This window comes from Thamnophis sirtalis, unplaced genomic scaffold, assembly GCF_051295495.1.
Source record: "Thamnophis sirtalis isolate CommonGarterSnake01/CBP01778 unplaced genomic scaffold, rThaSir2_p1.2 scaffold_5, whole genome shotgun sequence".
Lineage (NCBI taxonomy): Eukaryota > Metazoa > Chordata > Lepidosauria > Squamata > Natricidae > Thamnophis > Thamnophis sirtalis.
Genome location: NW_028261385.1, coordinates 38,843,116 through 38,870,708, shown reverse-complemented (window position 1 = coordinate 38,870,708; position 27,593 = coordinate 38,843,116). Strand labels below are relative to the sequence as shown.

The window sequence follows — 27,593 nt, the reverse complement described above, 5'->3', positions numbered from 1 at the left end:
GTTCAATGTGTTTTACTTGCAAAAAGTCCCCAATTCAGTTTCAGTTCAAATTCAGTTCAGTTCATCAATTCTTCCATTTAAAAAGATTAAGCATTAGATCATGGAACCACGACAGAGCTGTTGTTATAACAGGAGAAGGCAATTTCTTGATCTTCTTTGGAATATTAATGTGATAATAATTCTCTCACAAATGGCTGCTATTGTGGGATAGCTGATCACAAGGCATCTCAATAATGTTGCTCACAGCTATGACCTGCAGTACCCCAACATGATGGCTAAGTTCTCAACTTCTCATTGTTTCTTTTCCAAGGCAGATGAGCACATTTCCATACAAAGAAATGGACTCAAGCATCTCACAATTGTTATTTTTTAAAAGGATCAGAGACAGAGATCTTTTTTGAAAGAAGGGTGAAGCTAGACACCGATTCTTTGCTTCTCCCTGGTTTAGAAAGACATGTTGCCCTGAGCTCTAGCATCTGTATTGAATTCTTCAGGAATCAGTACTATAACATCAGAAGAAAAATGAGTGCTAGAGCTCTTAAATACTGCAGAATTATTTTTTCCTCCCTGGTCAATTCTGTGAAGTTCACCTATTCCACCATTTTGGTGGAAGAGATCGTGAATGAGAAATTTTACTCCCATGTTATGTTTGCATAGTCCATCATCCTTGCTTGCTAGTTAACAACATTTACTTGATATAACTCAGAGAAGTTCAGGGACTGATACTTGATATGAAACTTCTTATATACTTATATCTTACAAACTTGAAAAATATTCCTCTATTTTTCCTAGTAAAAAATTCATATGCAACAAGGTTGCTAAAAATTAATGCTAAATGAAAATTGTTGACTCAGAATGTAAATGTAGGTTAGAAATAGAAAAAATGTTACATTTTAAACAGAAAACAATGCTGACAATATTAAAGTAATGTAAGAAAACAATGCCACTATCTCTGGGGAAATTAACAGAAAAACACTTATCTACACAAGACTCACTAGAGAAGAGCCTATTGCTGGAAAAGATTGAGGGCAAAAAAAAGCGGGGGGATGACAGAGAATGAGATGACTGGATGGAGTCACTGAAGCAGTAGGCATGAGGCTTAAATGGACTCCAGAGGATAGTAGAGGACAGGAAGGCCTGGTGGAACATTGTCCATGGGGTCACGATGGATCAGACACGACTTCGCAACTAACAACAACACACAAGAGAGAAAGCAAGGAAGCTAACATGACAGACCATTCCTTTCAGCAGGAAGTTGGATAACTCAGAACCACGCATCTCATGTGTGTCCTAACTTGTATGCCTCTTGAGTAACAGATGTTTGGCTTGTAGCTCTACACACAAAGGGATGCTCCCTTGTTCTGCATACATATGCTCTGAGTATTCACAATAAAATTTATTTGCCTTAGAACATGAGAACAGTAAACATGACTATTCATTGGGCAATCCTGAAGAATGCATTTCCAAAACAAATAGGCTTTAAACATTGTACAAATGTTTACCTGATGCAGATCCAGCTATTTCAGTTCCATAAGTGGCTGACTGAACTGAGGCAAATAAATCTTGTGCCATTTAAGCATTATCTGAGATTTGTGGAAATTTGTGGAAATAAATACGCACAATGAGTGCCAAAGAAACAGACCACTGTTTATAATGAAAATTCAGTTTCTCATAAGTCTGATCCCATCCCATATAAATAATGTAGTTTGCACATCATTTGGGCTTTGAGAAAAGGCTTCAAACAAGAGATAAGGTTTTAATTTGCCTTTCCCTAAAGGCTATTGAATCTGCTTCCTAGGTAAAGGGAGAGGTGTTGGTTTTCTATAGTTCCCCCTTTCCTCTATAATCAGGGGTGTATTGCTATGGGTTTGCCTGGGTTCGGGAGAACACATAGCTAACATTATGGTCAGTTCAGAGAACCTCCAAATCTCACTGTCTGGCCCTGCCTACCCCACCCCACTGCTCCCACCCACCCCTCTCAGGAGTCTCCACGCGGCCTGTTTTGGATGTGAGTTAAGTGCAGGGCCCATGCAGAAGCTTGGGGAAGGGGAGAAATGGGCCTCCTGAAAGTTCCAGAAGACTGGAAACAGGCCCATTTCCGGCCCCAGAGGGCCTCCAGAGCCTGGGGGAGACAGTTTTCGTTCTCCCAGAGGCTCAAGGAAAGCCTCTGGATTTCAGGGAAGGTTGAAACTCTCCCCTCACTGTGGTTCAGGAGGCATGCCAACAACAAGGGCAGAGAACCCTTTGCTGAAGTTTTTGAAGCCCACCCCTGCCTATAATTCTGAGCTGTCTTAAAGAAGTGTGTCCTTTGATTCTTCAAAATAGCCTTGCAGATCAATGGAGAAATAATCAGGGATTATTGGACCATGAAAACTACTTTGTTTAGAAGAGGCCTCAGTCATGTAGACTGGCCTGGGTTCAAATTTTATTTTTAAAAAATTGTACCATGCATTTGTACCTTTGGACTGAAAGTATTAGAGAATATAGTATAAAATTAATTGCACCAAACCTCAAGATCAAAACCAGAATTATTTAAATTAGAGACATAGTATTCTCCAATGTGAATGAAATATTCACATATTAATGACAGTGTGAAAAGCCACGTAGAAGCACCTTGAGCAGTTATGTCATACAGTATATATGAAGTGAAGAGCCATTGCTGCTGATTGAAGTCTGTTGCAGTCCTTGTCTCTTCTATAGTATGCTACAGTATTGAAATGGGATGATTTAGATAATTACAAGTGTTTATGTATAATGGTACATATATTAATGTAGCAAATTTCAGTTAGGTAAAGATTCAGTGATCTCTTTTACACAATATATTAAAGGATGTATCACTTCTTACCTTTCTGTAAGTATAGTAGAAAATGTAATCTTCTCAGTAGAAAAAGTCTGCACATTTATTGAAAGAATGCAGTGTTCCCCCTATAATTTTAGGGATAACTATAGTAACTATAGCTTTGAACTGTTTTACACACAGAGACACTTAATAAATATAATGGAATTTTTTTATGAATCCTTAAAATGTATTTTAATTGCATAACTTTTTTTTTCAAATATATTATAACCTTTCTGTATTCCATCAGGCCGTTTTTATTACCTAATACACCCGACCAAGTTGACCTATGATGAAGCTGTGCAAGCCTGCATCAATGATGGTGCACAGATTGCTAAAGTAGGCCAAATGTATGCAGCCTGGAAACTCCTAGGATATGACCGCTGTGATGCCGGCTGGCTGGCTGATGGCAGTGTCCGATATCCCATCTCCAAGCCAAGAAAACGCTGTAGCCCTAATGAAGCAGCAGTACGTTTGGTGGGCTTTCCGGATAAAAAGCACAAGCTATATGGAGTCTACTGCTTCAGGTCATACCAGTGAAAGGACCAAGAGCACAACAGTGTCCATTCGATTAAGAACATGTGAAGATTGTTTCAATAAGAACTTACACAAATTGCCAAAACTGTGATAAATCTTTTTTTTTACTTACTATAAGGAGTCATTTCATAAAAGAAACCAATTAATTTGTTCCGTTTTCTTTTTTTTTTTAATCATTCAATAGATATTTTAAATTAATATAATTTAAAGAAAGCTCTAGTTGAAGAAGTTTTGGAAATGTAACTTTTTAAGCTACACAGTTCCAACCAACATATTTTTCTTGAATGGGGCATGCAATAGCTTGATGATTGCTAGGACTCAGTTAAGGAATGTAAGGCTTATCAAAGGATAAAGTTTACATATTTGCATCATATTAAAAGATACCAGAGAATAATGACTGAGATCTGATGTTATGAACTGTGTTCATCTTTTATTAATTGCCATTCCATGTGGTTTTTGGGAGCAGTTAAAAAAAGATGTGAATGCTGTTTAAAGCAACAGTATTTTATGAAGTCTTTGAGGTTAAAAAAAAGTTTCACTAGTTCAAACCATGTCTTTTAGCAATCTCTGGTAAAGAATTCTCTAACATTCCATCAAGCACAGTTAAATCTTCTGAACATATTCCTGGTTTTCTTATGTATGCAGCATAAAATGTGCGTATGAATAAGTAAAGATTGGAGCCATTTTTCTTCTTAATACAAACTCAATATGCCTGAAATATATTGCATTACTTTGAATAGTTTTATGAACTTTTATATTACTGCAGCTGTTGTTTTAATTTTGAAATCCATTTTGCTAAGCAGCATTTAGCTTTTACTCAGGGCAGTTATCTATAAATGAACTGCTGGACAGAAACACACACGTATTAAATATAGCATCTTGATTCCATTGTAGCTTTTAAGTATTATTGCCTTTATAAATGAAAATTTTAAATATTTAAAAATTTCCTGTCTTACTTCCATATGTCCAAGGTAAACATTATTTGAATTTTGAAGCATATTCTCTGCTCTATAAATAAGAGGAAGATATTTTTTTATCCTGTTTAGGAAAAGGAGAAATATTTTAATACTAAGTACTGTTTGCTTATTTTAATGGAGACACCAACTCCCACATTTGCATCTTATTATGCCTTGCATGGCCCTTTTGCTTGTGAGCAAAGAAGATTTTATGTATGTCAAAGCTCTTGGGTTCCCCAAGAGAATACAATTAACTATAGCTACGTATATTTTAATTGGGATTATTTGTTCACCATTAGGATTTTCAGATATTTTTCCAGATTATTTTCTATATTACCAAAATATGCTGATTTATGCATAGGACAAATGACTTATTAACCTTCTTCAGCCTAGAGTTCCCAAATATGTGGGAGTTTGTGTATTCATGATCCTTGGGAATGATGAGTGTTTAATTCTAAAACATCAGGAATACTCATGATATTTCTGGTGGAAAATAAAGGTAGCAAAGTATAGTAAGCACTGGATGAAACTGCTTAGAATTAATGGCTCTGATAAAACAAACATTAAACTATGACTAAGTTATATGTTTAATGAAAGAAATTACAGATAGTGTAGATCTTGCTATGATTTACTGTGTAACCTTAGGTTGTATTAGTGGGATTTGTTCCAAGGATCATAAATGTCTTTATTTGGACTCAGATAATAGAATCATATTGTCAATAGTTACATGAGATTTGTATATATTTCTGGGCCCTAATTCCAGCAAGAAAAAAGTCTTGTAATAATATATTTGTGGTTTAGTCTATGTACCACAATATTATAACTAACCAAGGGATTTTTATCTTCACTGTTTTCAGAGGATTTTGCTCCAGCTAAAATAGCATACAGTAGGAATAGAAACTATTCACCTACATCTATAGCTAAACTTGTGTATTCTATGCAAAATGTTTCCATGTCAATATTCCTGAACAATCAATTTATTGTATAAATGACATAGAAATAAAATATCTAATACTCGTGGATTGATTAAAATATGTTGCAAAAAGAAACATTGATATGATTGTGCAAACATGTAAATGAGTATCTGTACCTTAGGAGAATGTTCATTAAAGATGGAAAATAGAAGGAGAAAATTTAAGGTGTGAATTGTTCATAAAAGTATAATAGAATAATAGCACACTTGTTTACTTCAAACAAAATTGGCTACAAGGTTCAAGTGATATTTCATAATAATCTGCAAGCTTTATTGAGTAAAAGAACACGAGATACATAAGACTAGATGTGTGATGCATCTGTTTGTTCTTTAGAGCAGCCAATGGCCTGATTATGGACACACTTTGCAAATGTTTAAATCTTTGTATTGCCTAATGCTTTTTCTTGTGCAGAACAAGTGCAAATTACTACAAATTATTTGCTCTTCCAAGCTTGAAGGCCCTCAGGTGGTATTTCTCAGTTGACTGGGAAACATCTAAAGTAGAGATTGTGAACCCTCATGCAGTTAAGGACAAAGGACAGATATGTTTTTCTTATTCTTGCTGACTTCAACTATCTTAAGAAGACCAACATTAAAATAAAATAATGTCTATATTTTCTATTAATTGTAATGTGATCAAGTTTAAGACAAAACTTGCACTTTGTGGCTGCTTCTCTGGAGACAGCATTATATATTTAAAAATAAATAAATCTGCTTCCAGAAAAGCTGGTATTTCCATCTACTATGTGATATCTCTGCATTAGAAATGTATTAGACTATAAGCATTTTTATTGCCATTCAAATATAAACTAGTTTTGAAAAAAATCTTCAATATAATTGTATCTTTACAAAAGATAATGGTCATTTGAGTGGGGAAAATGGTATTACATCCTGCAGAGCAATATTTTTAAATGACTGTACTTATATTGTACTTGTGCTCATGATATACTTATATTGTCTTCAAATATCGCTATCAATCTTGGTATGCTGAAAGCAAAATATCACTATCAATAAATCCTGAATGAATCTGTTTTGGTCATGTAAGGAACAGAGGAACAGAAAGGTTTATTGCTTGCCATTATTTTGCGATAGTAACTTTTTTTAAAGAAACTTGCATTAAAGCTTAACTTTTATATTGCCATTTATTCACATACAGCTTTTTCCCCTAACTACAGCTTTTCATACTAATAATGAAAATGTATAGATAAATACCTATTTTGTAATTATTATTTTTAAAATGCAATATTGTAAATAAGGTTTCCAAAATTAATCCAGCTATTTAATATTCATGTTTAGAAGGTAAGAATAAAGAATAAAAAAGTAAGAATAAAAGAACCAATAGGTAACAGCATATTTGTTATTTTAAGATTTTTTCTTTTGCAAGTCAACTATTAACACTAAACATATTAATAGTAATTTTTGATATTAATGGAAAAACCACTACATTATGATTAATTTTCAAGCTTCTTTAAATATCTATCCAGGAGGTCCCTTAGATTTTAGTAGTTATCTGCATGTAGGTAGATGAATGGGAAAAAATACGCCCAATCATGATGAGGTAGCAATTGATTTCTTTCATGTAAAATATGATGATGTATCCACAGTTTGATCATCATAATTATAGTTTTAGTACCATGTATTAAGTCTAATTCTAACTTAAAGGATAAACATTAGATGCTTCAACAATGTATTCAAATGAAAAATCCTATTAGGTTTTTTTGTTTTTTAATCTTGTGCACATAGAATACTTTGGATGTGAGTTTTTTGCTACTGCTGTTGGTCATGCACTCACATGTTCAGCATTAGTTAACAAGCTTAGATCTCTTAGATTATACCATTTAAAATACAGGAAACATTACATTTGTAAATGTTACGCATGAGCAAATTAGTATTTGTCATTGTTTTCTAACTCATTTCTTAATTTTCTTATATTTTAATCCTTTCTTTATTCTTTTCTTTCTTTTTCTTTCTTCTTTCTTTCATTCAAAACTTTACATTGCATGTCATTTTGGTGATGTTCAGTTCCTGTCACAAAAGCTTTTTTTCTGCAGCAAATAACTTACTAAACAATTTTTTCTAATGTTAAAATGCACAGTACATTGAAAAACGTCTCTTGAAAATGGAGTTTAATCAGAGATTAAATAGATAGGATTTGATCAGTCTTTGTAAACCATGCACAGCTCTCAGAAAGGTTAACCATGGTGGTTAGTAGAATAGCATAGCATAGGATAGCATAGGATAGAACAAAATATAATTAAATAGAATAAAATAGACTAACAGAGTTGGAAGCGACCTTGGAGATCTTCTAGTCTAACCCCTGCTTAGGCAGGAAACCTACACCACTTCAGACAAATGGTTATCCATTTCTTAAAAACTTCCAGTATTGGATCATTTACAAGTTCAAGGCAAGTTGTTCCACTGATCAATTGTTCTAACTGTTACAAAATTTCTCCTTAGTTCTAAGTTGCTTCTCTCCTTAATTAGTTTCCGCCCATTGCTTCTTGTCCTACCCTCTTATTATTATTTTTAGTCTTCATAATTTAGACAGGACTATTCACCTACAGAAAAGAATGAGTTTTCAAGTAATTCATCAGTCTACTTTCATGACAAGTAAATAAAAATTACTAATTTAAAGTAAAATTTCAAGATAATATAGTACTTGCTTTATGACCAATATGCAAGTCTTCCAATTTAGTACAATAAATTAAAAGTCAAATCATTCGAAAATAGCTAAGTAATGTTGTTAATTGGTTATAATGGAAACATGTGTCTCTCAACCTTGGTAACTTTAAAATATGTGGACTTCAACTCCCAGAATTCCTCAGTCAGTATGTCTTGCTGGTGAATTCTGGGAGTTGAAGACCACACATTTTAAAGTCACCAAAGTTGAGAAAGGTTGCCCTAACCAAATAGTAGAAAGGCAAGAAAATACATACTTCCAATAAAAATATTACTAAGAATTCTGTGCTAGAAAAATACTAAGATATTTTCATTTTCTCATAAATATTCATCAAGATGGAAAATATCACCAAACCCTCAGGGATGGAATAGTATTGATTTCCTAGGTTACAGAAAACATTATCATGTAGTGTAAGTAGTGAAGGACAAAGCAGCATCGAAGTGAATACAAGGTAGAGAGAAATGGAATTTATTTTATACATTTATTAATATGCACGATAATAAATATAAATTATAATTTTCTTCTAAAGAAAAAATGATTGAATTCTGAAGAGAATGCTACATTGGTGGATATTATTATTCAAAGAAGAAAGAAAGACAGGCAAACAGAAAGGAGAGTCTGCAAAAATTGAAGAATGCATTGTGTCATTTTTTATATTTTACAATGTACTTGAATTTAACGTCCCAATGCAACAATTAAATAATACTTAAATTTCCCAAAAGAAACATGATTTCTTTTTGGGATAAGAATAATTAATAAATATCTGGTATTTTTTTCCTTCATAAAGTCACATGCAAAGGGAATAAGTTCAAGTAATATATAAGTAGTATATTCCAGTGGTGGGATCCGAAACATTTTACTACTCATTCTGTGGGCATATCTTGGTGGGTGTGGCATGGTATGGCTTGGTGGGTGTGGCATGGCAGGGAAAGTATACTGTAAAATCTTTGGGCTTTTGGGCAAGGTTACTGCAAAATCCTCATTTCTTCCCAATCAGCTGGGACTCGGAAGACAGAGAAAAGATGAGAGCAGGGCCAGTCAGAGGTAGTATTTATCGGTTGTCCAAACTCAAAAATTTATGCTACAGTTCTCCAGAACTGGTCAGAACCTGCTGGTAAATTCCCAATATAATTCTGAATTTTTGTTGTTATTCATAAAATTGTTAAAATGAAAATGGGAGAATCAGTTTAATTCCATAGACCTACTAAGTAATTATGAATACTTATTATCCAAACCAACATTGTATTGCTTGGTATAGAATGGGAACTTTTATAAATTTTATTTTAAGCAGAGCTTCATATACTTCTTTACCTTCTCCTGCCTGTTGTGGCTCATGAGGATGGATTCTTAATGAATCCTGGAACATCCATGTCTTTTTTTTTCTTTTCTTTTTTGCTAACTGGATAGTTAAAAGAAACAAAGAAATACTGTAATATAAAATCAATTCATTCTGTTTTTCCCAGGATTAAGAAAAATGTGCATCTTACCTAGACACAGTAGGTAAACAGATGGAGAAGATAAAACAGATTATGAAAGTTTGGTTTGAACTTGTAAACTAGTTCAGTTCCTTTAATTATATTTGATAGGTAAATCTCGGAGAGGATTATAGGGAGGCAGCAAATGGTATTTTTTGGTTGGCTTGTATTATACATTTGAGTGCCAAAAAGAAAAAAAAACAATGGAAGACAAGGGGAGGGGAGGGGAGGAAAGAGGTGTCTGTCTGACAGCTGAAGTAGTTTCCAACATGCATCTCTTCTCCAATTCCCTTCCTGTTTGAGGCTTTTTCGCCTTCTGCCCAATCAGTAGTGAAAAACATTGTCCTGAATGCTCAAAGTTACTTGGCAAATAGAGGAACATCCTTAAATGAGTGTTCAATATTTTGGTTCAATTTTCAGTTTATTGGCCAAAGATACCTCCAAGAAGATTGAGGAGTACATTGTACAAATCAGCAGCCTTTGCTTCAGGCAGTCAGTGCTTTTTCTTCCACCGCTTGTCATATCTTCTGTCCTTTTTTACTTAGCACTCAGAACAGTGGCCCATCCAGATATGACCTATGTAATCTTCTGCTAACAATCCTTTCCCATCCAGTGACTTCCTTGCAAAACTACCTAACAAACTTAGTGAAGAAGCATGTTTTTTTCGGTATTGTATATGTCAAAAAGTGGCAGCAAATTTCAGAAATGTTTTTCAAAAACAGGCAAATCACTTGGAATTAATTAGTTAGGCAGCATATAAAATTAATGAAAGTGTGGAGGCCTTGGTGCTCTCTTACTTTGGTTGTTTACTTGAAGATGTTTCATTACTCATTCAATTAGATAACATCAGTGTAAATATGTGTGGGGTTTGCTCTTTATTTATATATAGGAACATTCCCTGCCATTGTTGTTGCTCCTTGTTTATATATAGGAGCATTCCCTGCCATTGTTGGTGGAGATGCATTTTTTTTTCTTGGTAGTTCCTTGATTAGGACATTTTTCTCTGCTTGGTTTTTATGTTGGTTGTAAATCCCTGTTTATGTAGATGTTTTTGTTTGTTGTTAATCCCTTTTTATCTGGCTGCTGCTCCAAGATGATGGAGAGGATGTATTCTGGTGTTTTTTATTTCTTTCTTAGCTTTTTTGTTGTCTCTTTTAAATGTGATTTATCTCTTTGTCTATTAATGATTGATTTACCAAAAATTCCTTGACATTTCTGGGTTTAGCTTGGTTTATGATGCTCACAGTTTCCAAGTTTGAAACTATGGTTGGATCTGACTATGTGTTGTGAGATTAAGGAGTTTTCATTGTATCTTCTGATTTCTAGTTGGTATGCACTCTGCTAGTTTTCTGCCTGTCTGTCCCACATAGTAGTTGCTACACTTACATGTTATGTTATATATGGTAGAGTTATCCTTTTTATAGCTTGTATTCATTGTGCTGTAACAGATTGAGTGGTCAGACACTTTTGGATAAAGTTGTATGAGTGTTCATTTTGGCAGAAGATACTGTACAGACAATATGACTAGTCTAATATTGCTTTTTACATCCATCTCTTGTCCTGTGAAATCCAGAAGGATGCCCAAGCCAGCCTTGTGTCAGATTCTGGCTTGGCATAAAAATAAAACAAAAGGCATTTTTTTCCCATGCAGACCAAACTATTATTGGCTGGTGATCTCATTTAATTTTGGAATATTTGCAGAACTACAGTGTTAGATTAGGAACAAAATAGACAAAGAATTGAGAGCATATAATTGACACATTATGCCCGTTGCCTTGGATACTAGTCCATGTCTAAATTCATAGCTTAAGACCAAGTATTAGAAAAATATTTATTGTCATATGAATCTTCCCATAAACGTCCTAGATGGACACTATTTTACAGGAGTCACTATCAACTTGCAGGGTTTAATTTTGAAACTCTTTTAAGGAGACTTTTTGCCACTCATGATGGATCTCTTAGCACCACATAGGTTCAGTTTTATGCTTGATACATAATCTGAATGGTTTGTTGTTTTATCACTTTTTATGAATATATAATTCAGTTATTTCATTCTCATAAACCACCTTGGAATATAACTGAGAAATAGCATAAAATACTTATAGAAATAACAAACATGCATCCTATTGCTGCTTGTGTTAAGAGATGCACATGCATGGTTGACTTGATACATATCACAGGTCTCCTATATTTTCTTCTTTGCATTTTTGAAACTTTCTTCTTGGTTTTCATAGCATTTCTTATTTTTGGTACTCTCTGTTCTTTCAAAGTGAAATATAGCTTCATTAATTAACGAATTTCATGGCAGGAAAGGAGAGGTGAAAAATTTCCATTAGGATCACCAACTGTGTTTGCAAATTTGCAGAGGTTTGCAAATTTGGAGGAAAGAAGTGTAGAAATGCCAGTTCTTGAAATAATAATAACAATAAAGCAAATTAGGTATAGAATCAGGATGCTTAGTCCAATAATTTTTGGCACGCTGAGTAAATTCCCATGATAAAACCTGTCTATTTACCTAAACTCTAGAGTCTGAAATTGTTATGGGAATAAAAACAGTTGTATTTTTTTCTAAAAACTGGCTCAAAACCTAGGCTTATCCCAGCCTCACCCTTTCGAATGGCACCAGGGAGAACAAAAACAATTTGAGAAAATGATTCTTAATATCTTAGTCCACTGTATTTACACACTTTTTTGCAGATTCTCCTGCTGCATATAAACTATTTCAAATGTAGAGAGCCATCTGATATCTGATCCAAATAGATTTTCAGTACAAATCCTGTACCATGCCTGACCATTAATATAAAACTGGTCAAGTCAGAATGAAAACTCCAGTAAACTTTTCGTATATTTTAATAGAATAGAATTGCACCTTAAAAATGTGAAATAAAGAATCTCTCTGTACAGCAAGCATGCCCAAATTTATTTTGTCCCATAAATCCCCTGCGAAATACAAATGTACATTTAATAGGGTGAAATAACTTTGAAATTATAATATAAATGTTACAAATGTTGAGCCAATGCTATCTCAATTCTATGTTAGTAAATGAAACCAATGCTGTCCTGCAAAAAATGGGAGAAAGACATAAAAATAATTTTCTGACAAACTTTTAAATAATCTTTGCAAAAAGAAAGGTTAGTGCCTAGGTGTACTTACAAAAAACATCAGGGCGTAAATAAGAGCAACTTGGACATGGGCCCAGTAGCTACTTGATTAAATAAGGCTGCATCTAACCCAGTCTCAATAGTCACTGATAATTGATGTGCTGCATTATTAATGAATTGCACATAGTTGTTCAACATCAAAGGATAAAAGAAGACAGAAGTAATAAATTTAGGTCATAATGCAGATGGGAATGTTCTGTCTTAAATATAAAGACCTGGGATTAATGCAATGGCACTGTGACACATAAAATGGAAAGCTATACATGCTCCTTCCCCCAGCACAAGGACAGCTTACTAACAATTTCCTGACTACATGTCCACATCTCGCCATTTATATCTCCATCTCTTTCACAAATGAGGTGTTAGAGTTCATCAATGATTTATCTTCATCAATGATTTAGATGCAGGTATAGAAGGGAACTCATTAAATTTGAAGATGACACCAAGCTGGCAGGAAGATACAGAAGGAACTTGACAGACTGGAACACTGGGTCCTATCTAACAAAGTGTAATACAATGACTAGAAGAGTAAGGTTCTACATTTAGGCAAGAAAAACTAAATGCACAAGTACAGAATAGGTAGTACATGGCTCAATAGTAGAACTGTGAGAGGGATCTTGGAGTCCTGGTGGACAATCACGTAAATATGAGCCAGCAATGTGCTGAAGATGCAAAAAAAAGCCAACACAGTCCTAGGCTGCATTGATGGAGGGATAGAATCACAATCACATGAAGTATTAGTGCTGATTTACAAAGCATTAGTATGGTCACACTTGGACTATTGCATCCAGTTTTGGACACCACAATATTAAAAAAAATGTTGAGACTCTAGAAAGAGTGCAGAGAAGAAGAACAAAGCTGATTAGGAAACTGAGGCTAAAACATACAAAGAACACTTGCAAAAATTGGGTATGTCTAGTTTAATGAAAGGAAGGACTAGACGGGACATGATAGCAGTGTTACAACATCAAAGGGGCTTTCATAAAGAAGAGGGGTGCATGCTATTGTCCAAAGAACCTGAAGGCAGAAGAAAAGCAATGGATGGAAACTAATCAAGGAGAGAACCAACCTAGAACTAAAGAGAAATTTCCTTACAGTTGGAACACTTAATTAGTGGAATGACTTGCTTCCAGAAGTTGTGGATGCTCTAACACTCAAAGTTTTTAAGAAGAGATTGGACAACCATTTGTCTGGAATGGTATAGGTTTTCCTGCATAAGCTTGGGATTGGATCTCCAAAGTCCCTTCCAACTCCATTATTTTGTTATTCTGAGTTTGGAAGTTGTTTTTCCCCTTCTCAAAATATGGAGACAGTAACAGGGATGTTGATGAGCACTGAGACATGGTATGAAATTATGTGCTTTGTGTTGGCAATCTTTGGGGTCCAGTTGGTTCTACCTGAACACTCGCTCCAGTTTGATCCCTTTGTTTACCTGTCAGTCCTTTGTCACTTGATCTTTCTTCTTCTCCTTTAGGGAAGGTAGGTAGTTCAGTCAATTCTAGTAGGAATAGTGACCTCATAGAAGCAATATTTGATATTACTACTGGTAAGCTCTACCAAACACCAAGTAACAGAAATTGTGCTTGTTGACTAGTGATACTCATCCTGCCCTTTTGTCATCTGGGATGTCAATGATACTCATCATCAAGCACAGAAGCAAATTCAGAGATTATGATGGTTGACGATTTCACGAGATTTACCCCTGACTGATGAGGTAGAGAGGTGTACAGCAGAGAAACGAACAGTCTTCCTACTTCCTACACTCCAAACAACAGCAGCATAAACCACAACCTGGAAAGCGTTGTGGGCCTTGCAATTACCTTGAAGTATGAGGAAGTCCCTGCTGTCTTCCATGTTATACTACTGTTTCTCTCACCTTTTCTTTTCTTCCTTTGTCACTATTTTTTAATACATAAACTAAAAGAACTGTAGAACAGTCAGTCTTTGTCTTTTGATTGGTGGTGTAGAAACTGACTAGCTAGAAACATCTCATTTGTGTTCACTTTCTGCTGTTCAGTGGTGGGTTTCAAAATTTTTTGGAACCTCTTCTGTAGGTGCGGCCTGCTTTCTGGGTCCACTGGTGGAACCTCTTCTAACTGGTTCGGTAGATTTGACGAACGGTGAACTGGTGTGAACTGATAGGAACCCACCTCTGCTGCTGTTCCTAAAAGTAATCTATTTTTCAAAAGGTTACAAGGAGGATCTGGGGTTTTTTTTAAGGCCAATAGGCTGTGGTTGAAAAGTGAACATTTTCAGATGGGAAAAAATTCAGCAACATCCATCCAGGTATATATATGGAAAGTCTTTCTGCTGATCCACAGGAATGGTGATCTCAGCCAATACAAATAAGGGACTGTGGTTGTAACTGAAGTTCTTTTCATTATCCTTAAAAAAATAGATGAGTTCAGTGGGTTGAAATTTTATGCAGACTTCTGAAAACCTGCATACCAGCATGTAGTTGTCTAAGTTTTATACAAGAACATAGAGTCTCTATGTCTTGTCCCCAAGGCCTTCATTGCATTCACCACTCCCCATTATCAGTGAATTGGAATTTTTATGGTAACAGAAGAGGAAAATTATTATCAAGTAAAGATGAGCAGGATAGATGGCAGGAATAGCACTGAGCTCTGCAAACTCATGGGAAAAATAAATAAGAAACAATCAAATATTTTTGGGAAGAAATCCAGTTGAATTGGATTTTAAAAATTATATTAGATTCTGATTATTTGAAATAGGTGCATTTTTTCAAGTCTCAGAACCCACTAGAGAGATATGATTTTGGATTGAAAGTGAGTCTAGAGGAAGGAGTGAAGACAATATTTATATCTAATATTATCTAATATTTAATTTGATAAATGTTAGATCTTTTCTCCTTCCTGTAGACTCATTTTTGAGCCCAAAATCAATCATACCACTCAAGTGTGTTCTGAGACTTAAAAAAAATATGTACCTATTTTAAATAATCAGAATTCAACAGAATTTTTAAATAAATAATAAAAAGATACATCTAGAGAGTATTTAAAATAAATTCCAATAAAAAGAATCCAATAGAATGTTTAAATAAATATATTTGTGTTAGATTTATATGCTGGAGATCCACTTCCAGTGTACTACTTCTTCTATATCTCATGCCCATAAAGGGGCAGTAGAAGGTAGATAGACCATTAAGGATTGAATTCTTTTCTGTTTTCTGACTGCTCTTTTCCTGAGAAATTGCTAATCTGAGTTTACTTATTTCTGCCTTTCTTCCTAGGCAGAATAAAGTACATACAGTAATTGCTTTCCTGGTAAGATGTATTTAGCTATGTGCTAAAGTGTACATGGCCCAGTAATGCATTTCTCAGCAAGAAGTTTATTTCCAGTTATACTTCACTAAACCTTGTTGAGACTAGATTCCCAATGGCATGAATGTTCACATGCAAACACAGAAACAGAACCTCCAACATATACCCTATCTTTGCTTCGTGGACAAGGCTGTTGACATGGGGATTTTAATGCAATTGCAAAACAATTCTGCAGTGTTATGAGATTAGAGTAATGGCCCAAAGTCCCTATATGAATTTGCCTGACTGGTGACAGTATTAAATTGGGCTTCTCAGTTTTAGTTCAACACTTTGACCAGTATGCCACTCTGGATCTCCTTTCTGTAGACTAATCCATCAGAATATGCTTCCTTTTAAGCATATGCTAGTTAGTTGACTCTTGGGAAAACTTGGAACTCCAAGAAAGAAGAAGATGCCAACGCAAGTGATCCCAAACTCTTTCTAAAATTAATAAATTAGTGAGTCAAATGGGTAGAAATCAAAGTTCCATTTACACTGTCTAATTTCCAAATTCTGTATTACAAAACCATAGGTCCAATGAAACTCCATAAGACTTTCTTCTGAATAAACATAATCTGCCAAATGATCCTTTGAATGAAATTATAGTAGAAGTTTAGTTGTTCTGGATATTGTTACATTCATTATCCCTATGGAATTCTGTCTTAACTTTCTTTTTCAGGGAAATGAAGGAAATCCTTTCATTTCTAATTATGGTCAAGGTTGTCTTCCCATATATTTTACAAATACCCTTTAACTTAATAATATCATTTGGTGTTCTAAAAATCATGCTAAAATTCAAGAATCATGTTACTAAAATATCCCTCTCTATTCATTTCACATTTTCTTTGACAGAATGATAATCCTAGATTCATGGATTTGGCAATGCCTTAGATTATTTAAGAGTTCCATTGGAATTGTTAGCTGTATCCTGATTTTAACTTGAGTTGATACAAAGAAAACAAAAAGCATAATACCACCCATATTAAATCATATACATGATACTGTGCCATTTAGTAAATGGCACAGACAGAATTTCTAGAATATTTCTCAATATGCTTTATGCTCTATGCTTTTTGTATTGATACTTTTTAAAATGGAATACACAAATTACCAGGTCCTGTATATGGTTCTAAATGTCTTCTAAACATTGGTCTGAATGATTATTTTAATATGACAAAAAAAAAGTTTCTTAGGTACATGGGAGATAAGCCTTTTCTAAATTGTCTAATTTAAATAGAAATAGTAGGGGCAGGATTTTACATAATAGACATGGAAATTAGGCTGGGCTATTTTTCAATTACATACAAAGCAAAATACATCTTTTAGGTATCTCCAAAGTCATGAAGAATTCTGAATCTACACATCCTCAAGTCAACAAAGATTTAGGCTGAATCCAAGGGTAGAAATATGAGGGTAGAAATGTATGCAGATATTCTCAATATGCCAGTGAATTTGAAAGGTAGTTCATACTCTTCTATTGGTTTAATATAGAAAATTCTTCAGTTGGTGCTGAGAATATTTCAGATATTTACTTGATAAATTAACCAAACTGTATAATTGGGTATGTCGGTGGATGATGTGTTGGTGGATGACAGGTGGTGATTATGAGATTTCTAAAATAATGTGGTATATTCCAACTGTACTAAGATAATATAATTATTAGATGAAACAACACAGGTAAATGGTAACGTGAAACATATGGGGGGTTGTAATAGAAAGCAATCATTGTGTTTTGGAAAATTAAATACAATTTTATATACATATATATTCTGATCCAAGATTCTGCACTATAAGCAAGTAATACTAAGGGAACTAGGTTGTCTTAGAGTAGGGGTATCAAACTTGATTTCATTGAGGGCCACATCAGGGTTGTGTTTGATCTCCAGCTGGGGGGCATGGCTAGGGTGGGCTTGGCCAGCTTGACGTCTTATGTTGGGGGCGCCTGTGGCAGCCTGAGCACTCTACCAGCGAAAACAAGCTCCCAAGCTCCATTTTGGCTGGCAGAGACACCACGGGCCGGTCCTTCACTGTTTCTAGGATGGCCCCATAGGCCAAATCTAAGTAGCCCATGGGCTGGATCCTACTTCTGGGGCTTGAGTTTGACACCCCTTAGAAGATAGTTGATAGGCCATGGGATCTTATAGAACACAAATATGTCAATAATGTCACAAACTTCATGCAGTTTCAATGTCCGTCTTTTTAACTATTTGAACAGCAGTAAATGTCTATTAGTATTCAGAAAAGAAAAAAGATTTAATTGAGCTGAGCTTGAATCCCAGTTGTACACAGATATACAGAAGTGGCTTGCCATTATCTTCTTCTGGTATGTATTTAAATTTCCAACTCTAATCAACAGCCTTAGGTTCTTTTAGCAGCATTCAATCCAAACACTACCCACTATCCAGCTTTTTCAAGATCATCTAAGGTCAACCACCTGAGCTGTCCTAGGACTTAGGACTGTAGCATTAAAAATTTAGTTGAAGATCTTCATTGAATTATTTATTCTTTCTATAACTACGTATATTCCAGACTGGAGAAGTTTTTTTCCTAGATATTTTCCTTGAGTCTTTTTTCTTTTTCATTCTTGGGTAGATTGTTTAAATTCCAAAATCCTTTATGCATAGCCATTCTTCCCACAACTCTTGCTTTGCTGAGAACAAGGAAAGCATTAACTACCCAGTGTGTCGATTTCTGCTTCAATTGAGCAAAATGTAAGCAAATGTTTCTTTTTTTTCCCCACACCGAGATCTGAAAGTCTTGGGGTTTTTTTTTCCTTTACTTTTGTGCATGCCAGAAATGAACAGGTAAAGAGCTCAGCATTCTCAAAATTGGTGCCTTCCAGATTTTAACTCCAACATCCCTGGTCTTGAGAGCTTCAACTGGAGAAGGCTGGTATCTTATGATATATCAAAACATTTAGACAATTAAGATCAAGTAATACAATATGCTAATAATAATAAGTGCAATTTCAAAATATCTGGAGCACTACTTGAACACTATCAGCACTCACAAAATCAGTCAATTGCAAAAATCAGTTTTACTTGGAATGGCTTAGATCCTGCAACATTAATATTATTACACAACATCTGCCTATTTCAGATCCTTGGCAAGAATTCTACAGGTCTCTAAGCATCTGATTGATAGTACAACTAACCATAAGCACAACAACAATAATAACAAACTCTGCTCTTTTAGAAGCCATGGTGGCACAGTGATTAAAATGCAGTATTGAAGGCTAACTCTGCCAACTGCCAGCAGTTCAATTCTGACCAACTCAAGGTTTACTTAGCCTTCCATCCTTCAGAGGCCAGACACAGATTGTTGGGAGCAATATAATTGCAATTAAAACATTCAGGTGTTTTGGGATAATTTCTATAATATGTTTAGCACAATGGGGTTTTTTATTTCAAATATATCTACTTATTGAAGCAGTAACTGAGAGTCTTAAGCCACTAACATTGGCTAGAATTGTCATAAATGGAACCAATCTCTGTGAGAGGGACCAAGTTTCACATAGGCAATATTCATGCAGAAGAAAAGCACACAGCAGCATAATTATAATTTAAAATAATTATAATCAGAATAACGAATCTTACAGATGTCTTTCTGGGTGCTAATGCCCTGTTGTACTGCCTCATTTCAAAGAAAGCATTAAACAAATTCCCTTTTTATACTCAACTATATATGCTTTCTTTCAAACAATTTTGCCAAGAAGCAAAATAAAGTAACAGTGTCTCTTTTTCTTCCAAATGTTCAAGCAAACCTCCAAAACAACATTACCACTTTCCCCCACATATTTCTCAGGTGTGTGAGAAAGGTGATTCCCTCTTCCACGCCCTTAACTAAAATATTTACATAGATCATTTCTGCAATTTACTTCCAAGAGAACTTTTCTATGACTATTTCAGACTTGCAATAGTAGAGAGAAAAAAGAGGGGGGAGGGAGGGAGAACACTGAAATACTTTCCTTGACATTTTTGGCTGTGATCAACTTGGTTTGGTCTGGCATCTGCAGCTGGTTTTACATAACTCATACACAGTCCCACAGCAACTCCAATTACTCAAAAATGACTTGGTCTTCACAATGTACTTCTCTGTTTTATGTCCAGAATATCTTGGTTAAAAAGGAGGTGGGGAAGAGGGAGGGAGAAGACACAACATGAATTCTAGAGAGATTTCTTAAATGAATCTCATGCCTTCTTTGTCTGTTGAATGAAAAATGGCTGGGATAAAGGAGTTTTTCCCGTTCTGGTGACTTCCAGATGCACTGCACTGACCACCCACAATTCTCAGCCAGGATACCAAGCTGAAGAAGGATGGAATAGAAAATGTTATAAGTCAAGGAAAATGCAAATATGTTATAAATGGCAATAGGGATAGAATATAATCAAACACACGAAAACACATATTTATACAACTATATTTTTATTTCATTATAAAACATTTATGACAAGTGGTACCTAAGTTCTGTCTGGTTTTATTTTATTTTATTTTGCTGTTGCACAACAATGAAAGAAAATTCTATGGCCAAGTAAGTATGGCAAAATGCTTAGCACATCTGTCACCTTACCTCTTATTGCTCATGTAGTCATTGGCTGTTTTACAACTTAAGAACATGGAAAATAAATCCAACAGGGAATTGCTTGTTCTGAGGCTGATTTTCAATTTCATTCAGTAGGGCTGCATAGAAAGATATTACATTTGCTGAATATCATCAGCATTTTGATGATGAACATTTGTTCCTTTACCTTGCATGGTAAAAGACATCAGAGAGAAATGTTTGGAACATCAGCCCAAGATAAAAATTTAAGAACCTTTTCCTTCAGTATTTTAAACTAATACTATAGATGATATTGTAAAGACTACAATCCCATATGTACTTCCTGGCAGTGACGTGCGGTGAGGTTTATGGCTGGTGAGGCAGCAATTTTTTTTTTACTTGTGGACTTCAACTCCCAGAATTCCACAGCCAGGCATGCTCAGTTCCGATTTAAAGCGACAGCATTTGTTTTTCTCGTTTGCTAAATAAGTTTCCTTCTTTCTTTTTTTTTCTTCTCTCTTCCCCTTCTCCCTCCCTCTCCCCCCCCTCAAACACACACACACACACACACACACACACACACACACACACAAAGTTGGATTGGAGGGAGTCAGGGAGACCACAGGAGAAGGCAGGAAGCCAGTCAGCCATACTGGAGCACACACACTTTTCTCCAGCCCCGGAAGGATCCAGTCCAGCTTCACTGATTACAGGTTTGAAAAGACAACGTGGCTCTGCCTGCAATCAAACTACACTTGGGGAGGGAGAGCACTTCCCATCAGCCTTTGCCCAAAGTCGCGCACCAGGAGGATGACGTTTGAATTCCTCCCCCTCCCTCCAACCCACACGTACCTTTTCCTGCTTTTTCAGAGAGGATTTCAACTCTGCTCTTGCCTGCCATCATGAAAAGAAAAAAAATGTAAAAGGAAAAAGGCAAGAGCTGAGGTCAAGCTGAGGTAGTTGCTGCCAGAGTCACCATGGATGACTCTGCTTAACTCTTTAAAAAAGCCTCTAAAAAGTGCCCTCTACAGGAGCAGGTGGGAGAACAACGTGCCTCATCTACATCAGGAATTTTTCAGCTTTTAACCCTTGCTTAACTCTGCTCCGAGTGATCATGAAACGCCTAAAGTCAGACCGACTAGACGAGGCACATCATTCTCCTGCCTCCTCCTGTAGAGGGCACTTTTTTTGAGGCTTTTTTAAAACAATTAAGCAGAGTCATTCACGGTGACTCTGGCAGCAACTAGCTCAGCCTGACCTCAGCTCTTGCCTTTTTCCTTTTACATTTTTTTCTTTTCATGATGACAGTGGTGAGGCTCTGCCTCCCCTGCCTCCCCTGACTACACGTCCCTGCTTCCTGGAGTTATTTTGTAGACCTGGTACAGCATGCACCAGTAAGTTATTTCTTTCATTAGTTATAAACATAATAATTAAATTTAAAATCTGTACGCTCCTATCCCTTCCCTTCTTTTTAATTGTTAGCTAAAACAATATTATTTACAATTATAGTACTATATAAAACATGGTTTTCTGAACCCAAACTATATGTAAATCATTGCTTCTTTATTTTATTTTTTCATTCATTAGATTTTAATACTTTATTATTTTATAAATAACTCAAGTGAACAAATTTAATAATACTTCTTAAACTTAATACTTCTTCCAGCTCCTATTTTCTATATTCGTTATGCCTCTTTTTCTATTTTTTTCCTATTTGCTATGCCTCTTCATTGGCTAAACACATGAAAAACTACAAGGACCAGTGGTGGGTTCCTACTGATTCAGACTGATTCAGCTGAACCGGGAGTAGCTTGGTGGCCTGGGTCACAGGAACCGGCAACGATCCAGGCCTCCTAAGGCCCCAAACCAGTTGTCCCAGTGGCACTGTAGGCACTGCCATTTTGTTATTTGCTTCTGTGCATGCGCAGCGCAATTTTAGTTGTACTGTGCATACACGCGGGGCACATCCCTGAGCGAACCAACAATAGTCTCTGCCAGAACCCACCCCTAATAAGGACAGATCTTTCTTACAAACCAAAAAAGCAGAATGTTGTTTCATCGTTTGCCTTGTGCCTTGGCTTGTGAAACTGAGGAATCTAGGAATTATGGTCATGGAAAATCTATCAATACCATAAATTCTCACAATTTTAGCTATATGGTCAAAGGATGATAAATGTGATAAAAGTAATGGATGGAATTAGTCCTAGGAATTTTTTTAGGTGATGTAGGAAAATAAAGAATTTCCATGAAAATATATTTCATAGCTAGGTTGATGTTTGAAGTGCCATCCATAATGCAGCTGTATTCCCTACCAACATTTCATCAACACTATTATTATTCTTAGAACGTCTGAGTCTCAGTTCCTATTCATCCATTCTGAATTATTGATCAGAATAAAAAGCTACTTAATAAGTTTATTTGACAGAAATCGTTTGGTCATACCCACTGTCAAAGGACCATTAAATCTTCATCCACTTCTTCTCAATGAGATGATAGATGCATAACCTTTTAATATACAGACATAAGATTTCTGCCTAAAGGTTATACACAGACAGTAATGGGATCTTGTTTTGCATAATTATGTGAAAGTTATGCCCAAACACACACAATTAAATTTATGTTCGCTATTTTATTATCTTATGCTAACCCAAGCAAAAGAATAAAATTGTATACCGTTTTGAGCTGACCCTTTTAATTTGCCTCCCTATATATTATAATTTGAGTCACAGAATTAGTTCTGACTCAGATGTTGTTCTAATGCATATTCCATTTTGGAAAATGCCAGGCTGCCTTCACTGTGAAGCTTCTTTAAAATGGTAGAAAGGAAAATAAATACCAGCATTCCCAGCAATGCCACAAAAATGGGACAGAAAATTTAAGCCATCTATTTTGTCATAAATCTGAATACACACTTCAAGGAAAAAGTGTGGAAGATTCAGAACATCCCAACCACCAGTTTTCTGGATTAAGATCAGGGTCTGAGAGAGGAAGCAAGAACAGTTTCCAGTAGACTATTGAAATCTAGCCATGAACAAATTAAAGCATGTGCAATCTCCTCTTTCAGAACATCTAGATCATCTACATGCTCATCATATAAAAATCAGACTCTTATTAATAATATCACTCCTCATATGTTAATATGTATATTAATGTATAATAATATTAATAACACTCTACACATGTTTTGGCCCATGGCATTCTTTTTCAATTGCAATTTGGCCTTGTTGCTTCAGTTTGTTTCATTACAACACAACATTTGGAGGCAAGGATGGGATTTTCTGAAGGTTGAAGACCAGCTGAAAGGTGGTTTGGCAGTCAAGTACTCAAAGAAATCTCTATATGAAAACCTGAACAGATTATGCCTAGTATACATAAAACAAAAGTGCTATTCTTGAGCACATCAAACAGTCTGCTGTTTTTCAACCAGATTCCTGGGAATTGTATGGAAAAGGGTGTTTCCTTTATCTTGAAGAAAACAAGGTAGTCAATCCAGACCATAAATGAGCTACACTCAAAAGCCCAGATAGTTGCTATAAAAAGCATTGTTTGGTCCTTTATTACTGCCATAACATCAAAAAACATTTCATGAACTTCTGAAATTTCAAGCGTGACCCGTCAAAACCGCGCTCGACTAAACCGCGTCGCTGATGTCACCAACAGGGCGACAACAGCCTGCGTGGAGAAAGAAGGGCGCTTTAAATAGCGCTTTGAAAGCAAGCCGATTCAACTTAAGTTAAGGGTTAAGTTTAGGGTTAGCTTTAGGGTTAGGTTTAGGGTTAGGTTAAGGGTTAGGGTTAGGGTTAGGTTAAGGGTTAGGATTAGGTTTAGGGTTAGGTTACGGGTTAGGTTTAGGTTTAGGGTTAGGGTTAGGTTTAGGTTAAGGGTTAGGTTTAGGATTAGGTTTAGGGGGGTTAGGTTTAGGTTTAGGGGTTAATTTTAGGTTTAGGGTTTACAGCGTGCTTCTGTCTCCGGCTGTTGTCGCCCTGTTGATGACGTCAGCTACGCGGTTTAGTCAGATGCGGTTTAGTCGAGCGCGGTTTTGTGGTGGAACCAATTTCAAGTAATTACTGGGAGTTAATTTCTCATCTGCGCCATCAGATGATGAGACATGTACATTTCACAGCAAGACAACTGTATGCCCAAAAATTGAAGGTCATTTCGATTCCCACCATGGATGAGTGGATACAGAAGCTGATGAGCTGACAGAAATGGCTAAATTGATCATTTTCATTTTTTTTAAAAAACAATATACCTTTTTTGCCACATGGAGATTTCTTCTGAACTTTGTTTCTGAGGTGGGGAAAAAATGAAAGTTTGATTTTGTGTTTTACCAATTGGACTGATATGTGTTGATAGAAATGGCTAGTTTACATTACTGTAGTATGGAAAAGCAAAAAAGTTGTAGTTTGATGTTAATGTTTTATTTTACTGCAACAGAGTCAGAAGTCAACACTTTTTTTCTTTTCCACAGCTCTTCTTCACTTCTTTTCCCCCCCTTATCCGTCACTGTCTTCCTATTATCTTTTGTATTTTGTATCTTATTTTATAAAATAATAACATTTTCTGAGGGGAAAAAAGAAACACGTACATTTCATAAATGAGTTCAACAGAATTTATTGGAAAACCATTATCTGTTTATACCATAAATCACCATAGTTTATCGCAACATTGGAATTTTGGAACATTTTAGAAGCTAAGCCTTACATGTGCCAACTTTCATGAAAGCCACAGGCATATTTTTTTTGCCTAGTGTGAGAAAAAAGTAGAGAACTTTAAAATATTACATATGGAGTTACCAAGGGGATCCAACAGGCTATGTCCATTGTACCAATGCTAAAACTAACAAAAGGTGAGATTGTGTAAGTGTAGTTTAAATATGTTACTTAAACAGAAGGTCTCCAATGCCTGCATGCAACTAACTACATGTTCTGAGGAAAATGTTTTTTTTCACAACTAGATCAAGGTATCAAGAACTGTCTGATAGAGAAGATTTCCAAACTGTTATGACTCATCTCAGAAAATTTTGAGTTAAGCAGCTCCAGTTTGGAATCTCTGTGGCTCTTGGATTATTCCAGCAATGCATATAGATTCTGTCTTTTGGAATATCAAGTATATTAAGCCACATTTTGATTATTTTCTCACTATGGAATGAACAATGGAGAAACTTGCTACTAAAATTCAGGAAATGTTGCAATGTTTTGACAAATCTGCTATTCATTACAGAGAAAGAGAAGTGGAAAATTAGAACTGAAAGTGTCCCTTGACTTTGGCATTGATTCTTAAAATTTTCACCATCTGTATAAATTGAAATTGGATGGCATACAGGTTTAATAAATTATTATGATTGATAATCCAGGACAAAGTACAGGCAATACATGATGCACATAACCCCAAAACAAAGGGGGACCTTCTGGTATACCTAATCTCCTTCAATGTCTATCATGTCTTTCTTCCAAAAATGGTGACTTTGGCTGTATCACTTCATTACTTACCGAGTAAAAGAGTTCTGTGGTGCTAGACTCAACAGGATGGAGATGCTTTCCAGAAGTACCTAGGCACTACTGCATGGGTGTGAAACTCGCTGCATCACATGATGTATTGTGATGTTTTTCCCCTTCACGGAGTTGGGGTAGGTGTGACCTGCATGTGACGCATCCACCCTGTGGGCCACCAGTTCAACACCCCTGCAACTACTGAAATAATTTAAACATGAAGCAACAGAAGTATGTACCAAAGAACCTGCAATTTCTTTTTCCTGGACCTTACAAATATTCATTAAATAAAAATTAGCAATCCTTGTGGAAATAATACTAAATGGGCTTGCTGTCAGCTGGTTCTCAGTCAAGATCCAACGCCTGCAAATGAAAACTGGGGCAGCTAGGGACTCCAGAAGTCAAATACATAAGTACACATAATATTGAACTGTTAATCAGACCAAAACATGAGATTTGCCATCTTAAACACAAAAACAATCTTCTTAAAATTAATTGAAGAACATTCAAGAGGAAATGGTGAATATGACATTCCATCATGGCTGATCATGATACCGAAAGCCTTTATCATAAATACAGCATCCAAGGGAAGTATATAAAGAGTATACAAAATAGCATCCAGGGATGATCCTGAACATATCTATCTATCTATCTATCTATCTATCTATCTATCTATCTATCTATCTATCTATCTATCTATCTATCTATCTATCTATCTAATCTATCTATCTATCTATCTATCTATCTATCTAATCTATCTATCTATCTATCTATCATCTATCTATCATCTATCTATCATCTATCTATCAATCATCCATTCATCCATCCATCTATCCATCCATCCAGCCATGTCTATTATTAGATAAGAGCATGATTTTCTTCCAGGAATTCAAAGTGGTATAATTCTTTCTGCCTTTTTGTTCCCAGAAAATCAACTCTTTTGTAACACTTTGGTTAAACAGATATATTGCTTCTATGGTTTATGGTGTTTTTCCTCCCTTACAGCTGACATGGCATGGGAACATCTCTTTTGATGTTACACCATTCTTCTCCATGCAGCACATTAAGGTTGATCTTCAACTACTGGATTGTTTAATTTCTTAAACAGAACCAATGCAACATAGGCCACCTGTGCCTGACATCTAGTGGTAGCTTGATCAAATTATCAGATGTGCTCAAAATCTCGAGGAATTACAGGCTGCTAGCAATAGCGCTTCACAGTGCTTTACAGTCCTTTCCATCTTTTCTTTGGATCACTAAAATTTTCTTCTTCTTCTTTTTGACAAAGCTATCTGTGTGCAACTAGAAAACAGCTGGTTATACCAAAATCCATTTCTTGTCTTTTGAAAAAGCTGAATTATTTTATTAGAAACATCTAAATGTGTCTAGCTATTATTACAAAAGAATTCAGCAGCGGACAGATTTTTAAATCACTGTATGAGAAATCTTTTTTTTTTTGGTAAAATATTTCTTTCTTTACACAAGTTTGTAGCTTTACAAATCATACTTCCCAAGCAGAGAGGAGTGGGACATTTAGTCAGCTTCTATTTTAGTGCAAAAAGTCAAGACATGTAAAACTTGTGTTTAATGCTTAGAAGGATAAAACCATGCACCTTGAT

At 35.5% G+C, this 27,593-nt stretch overlaps 1 protein-coding gene across 3 annotated transcripts in view; it reads left to right on the top strand.

Annotated features, from left to right (window-relative positions):
• HAPLN1 (hyaluronan and proteoglycan link protein 1) overlaps positions 1-3,515 on the top strand; it is a 53,970-nt gene extending 50,455 nt beyond the window's left edge. For all 3 annotated transcript variants that reach the window (XM_014057250.2, XM_014057249.2, XM_014057248.2), the window contains one exon: positions 3,087-3,515. In XM_014057250.2, the coding sequence (XP_013912725.1) occupies positions 3,087-3,376 (290 nt within the window). In that variant the 3' untranslated portion in view covers positions 3,377-3,515. The remainder of the gene's footprint in view (positions 1-3,086) is intronic.
• The last annotated feature ends 24,078 nt before the right edge of the window (positions 3,516-27,593 follow it).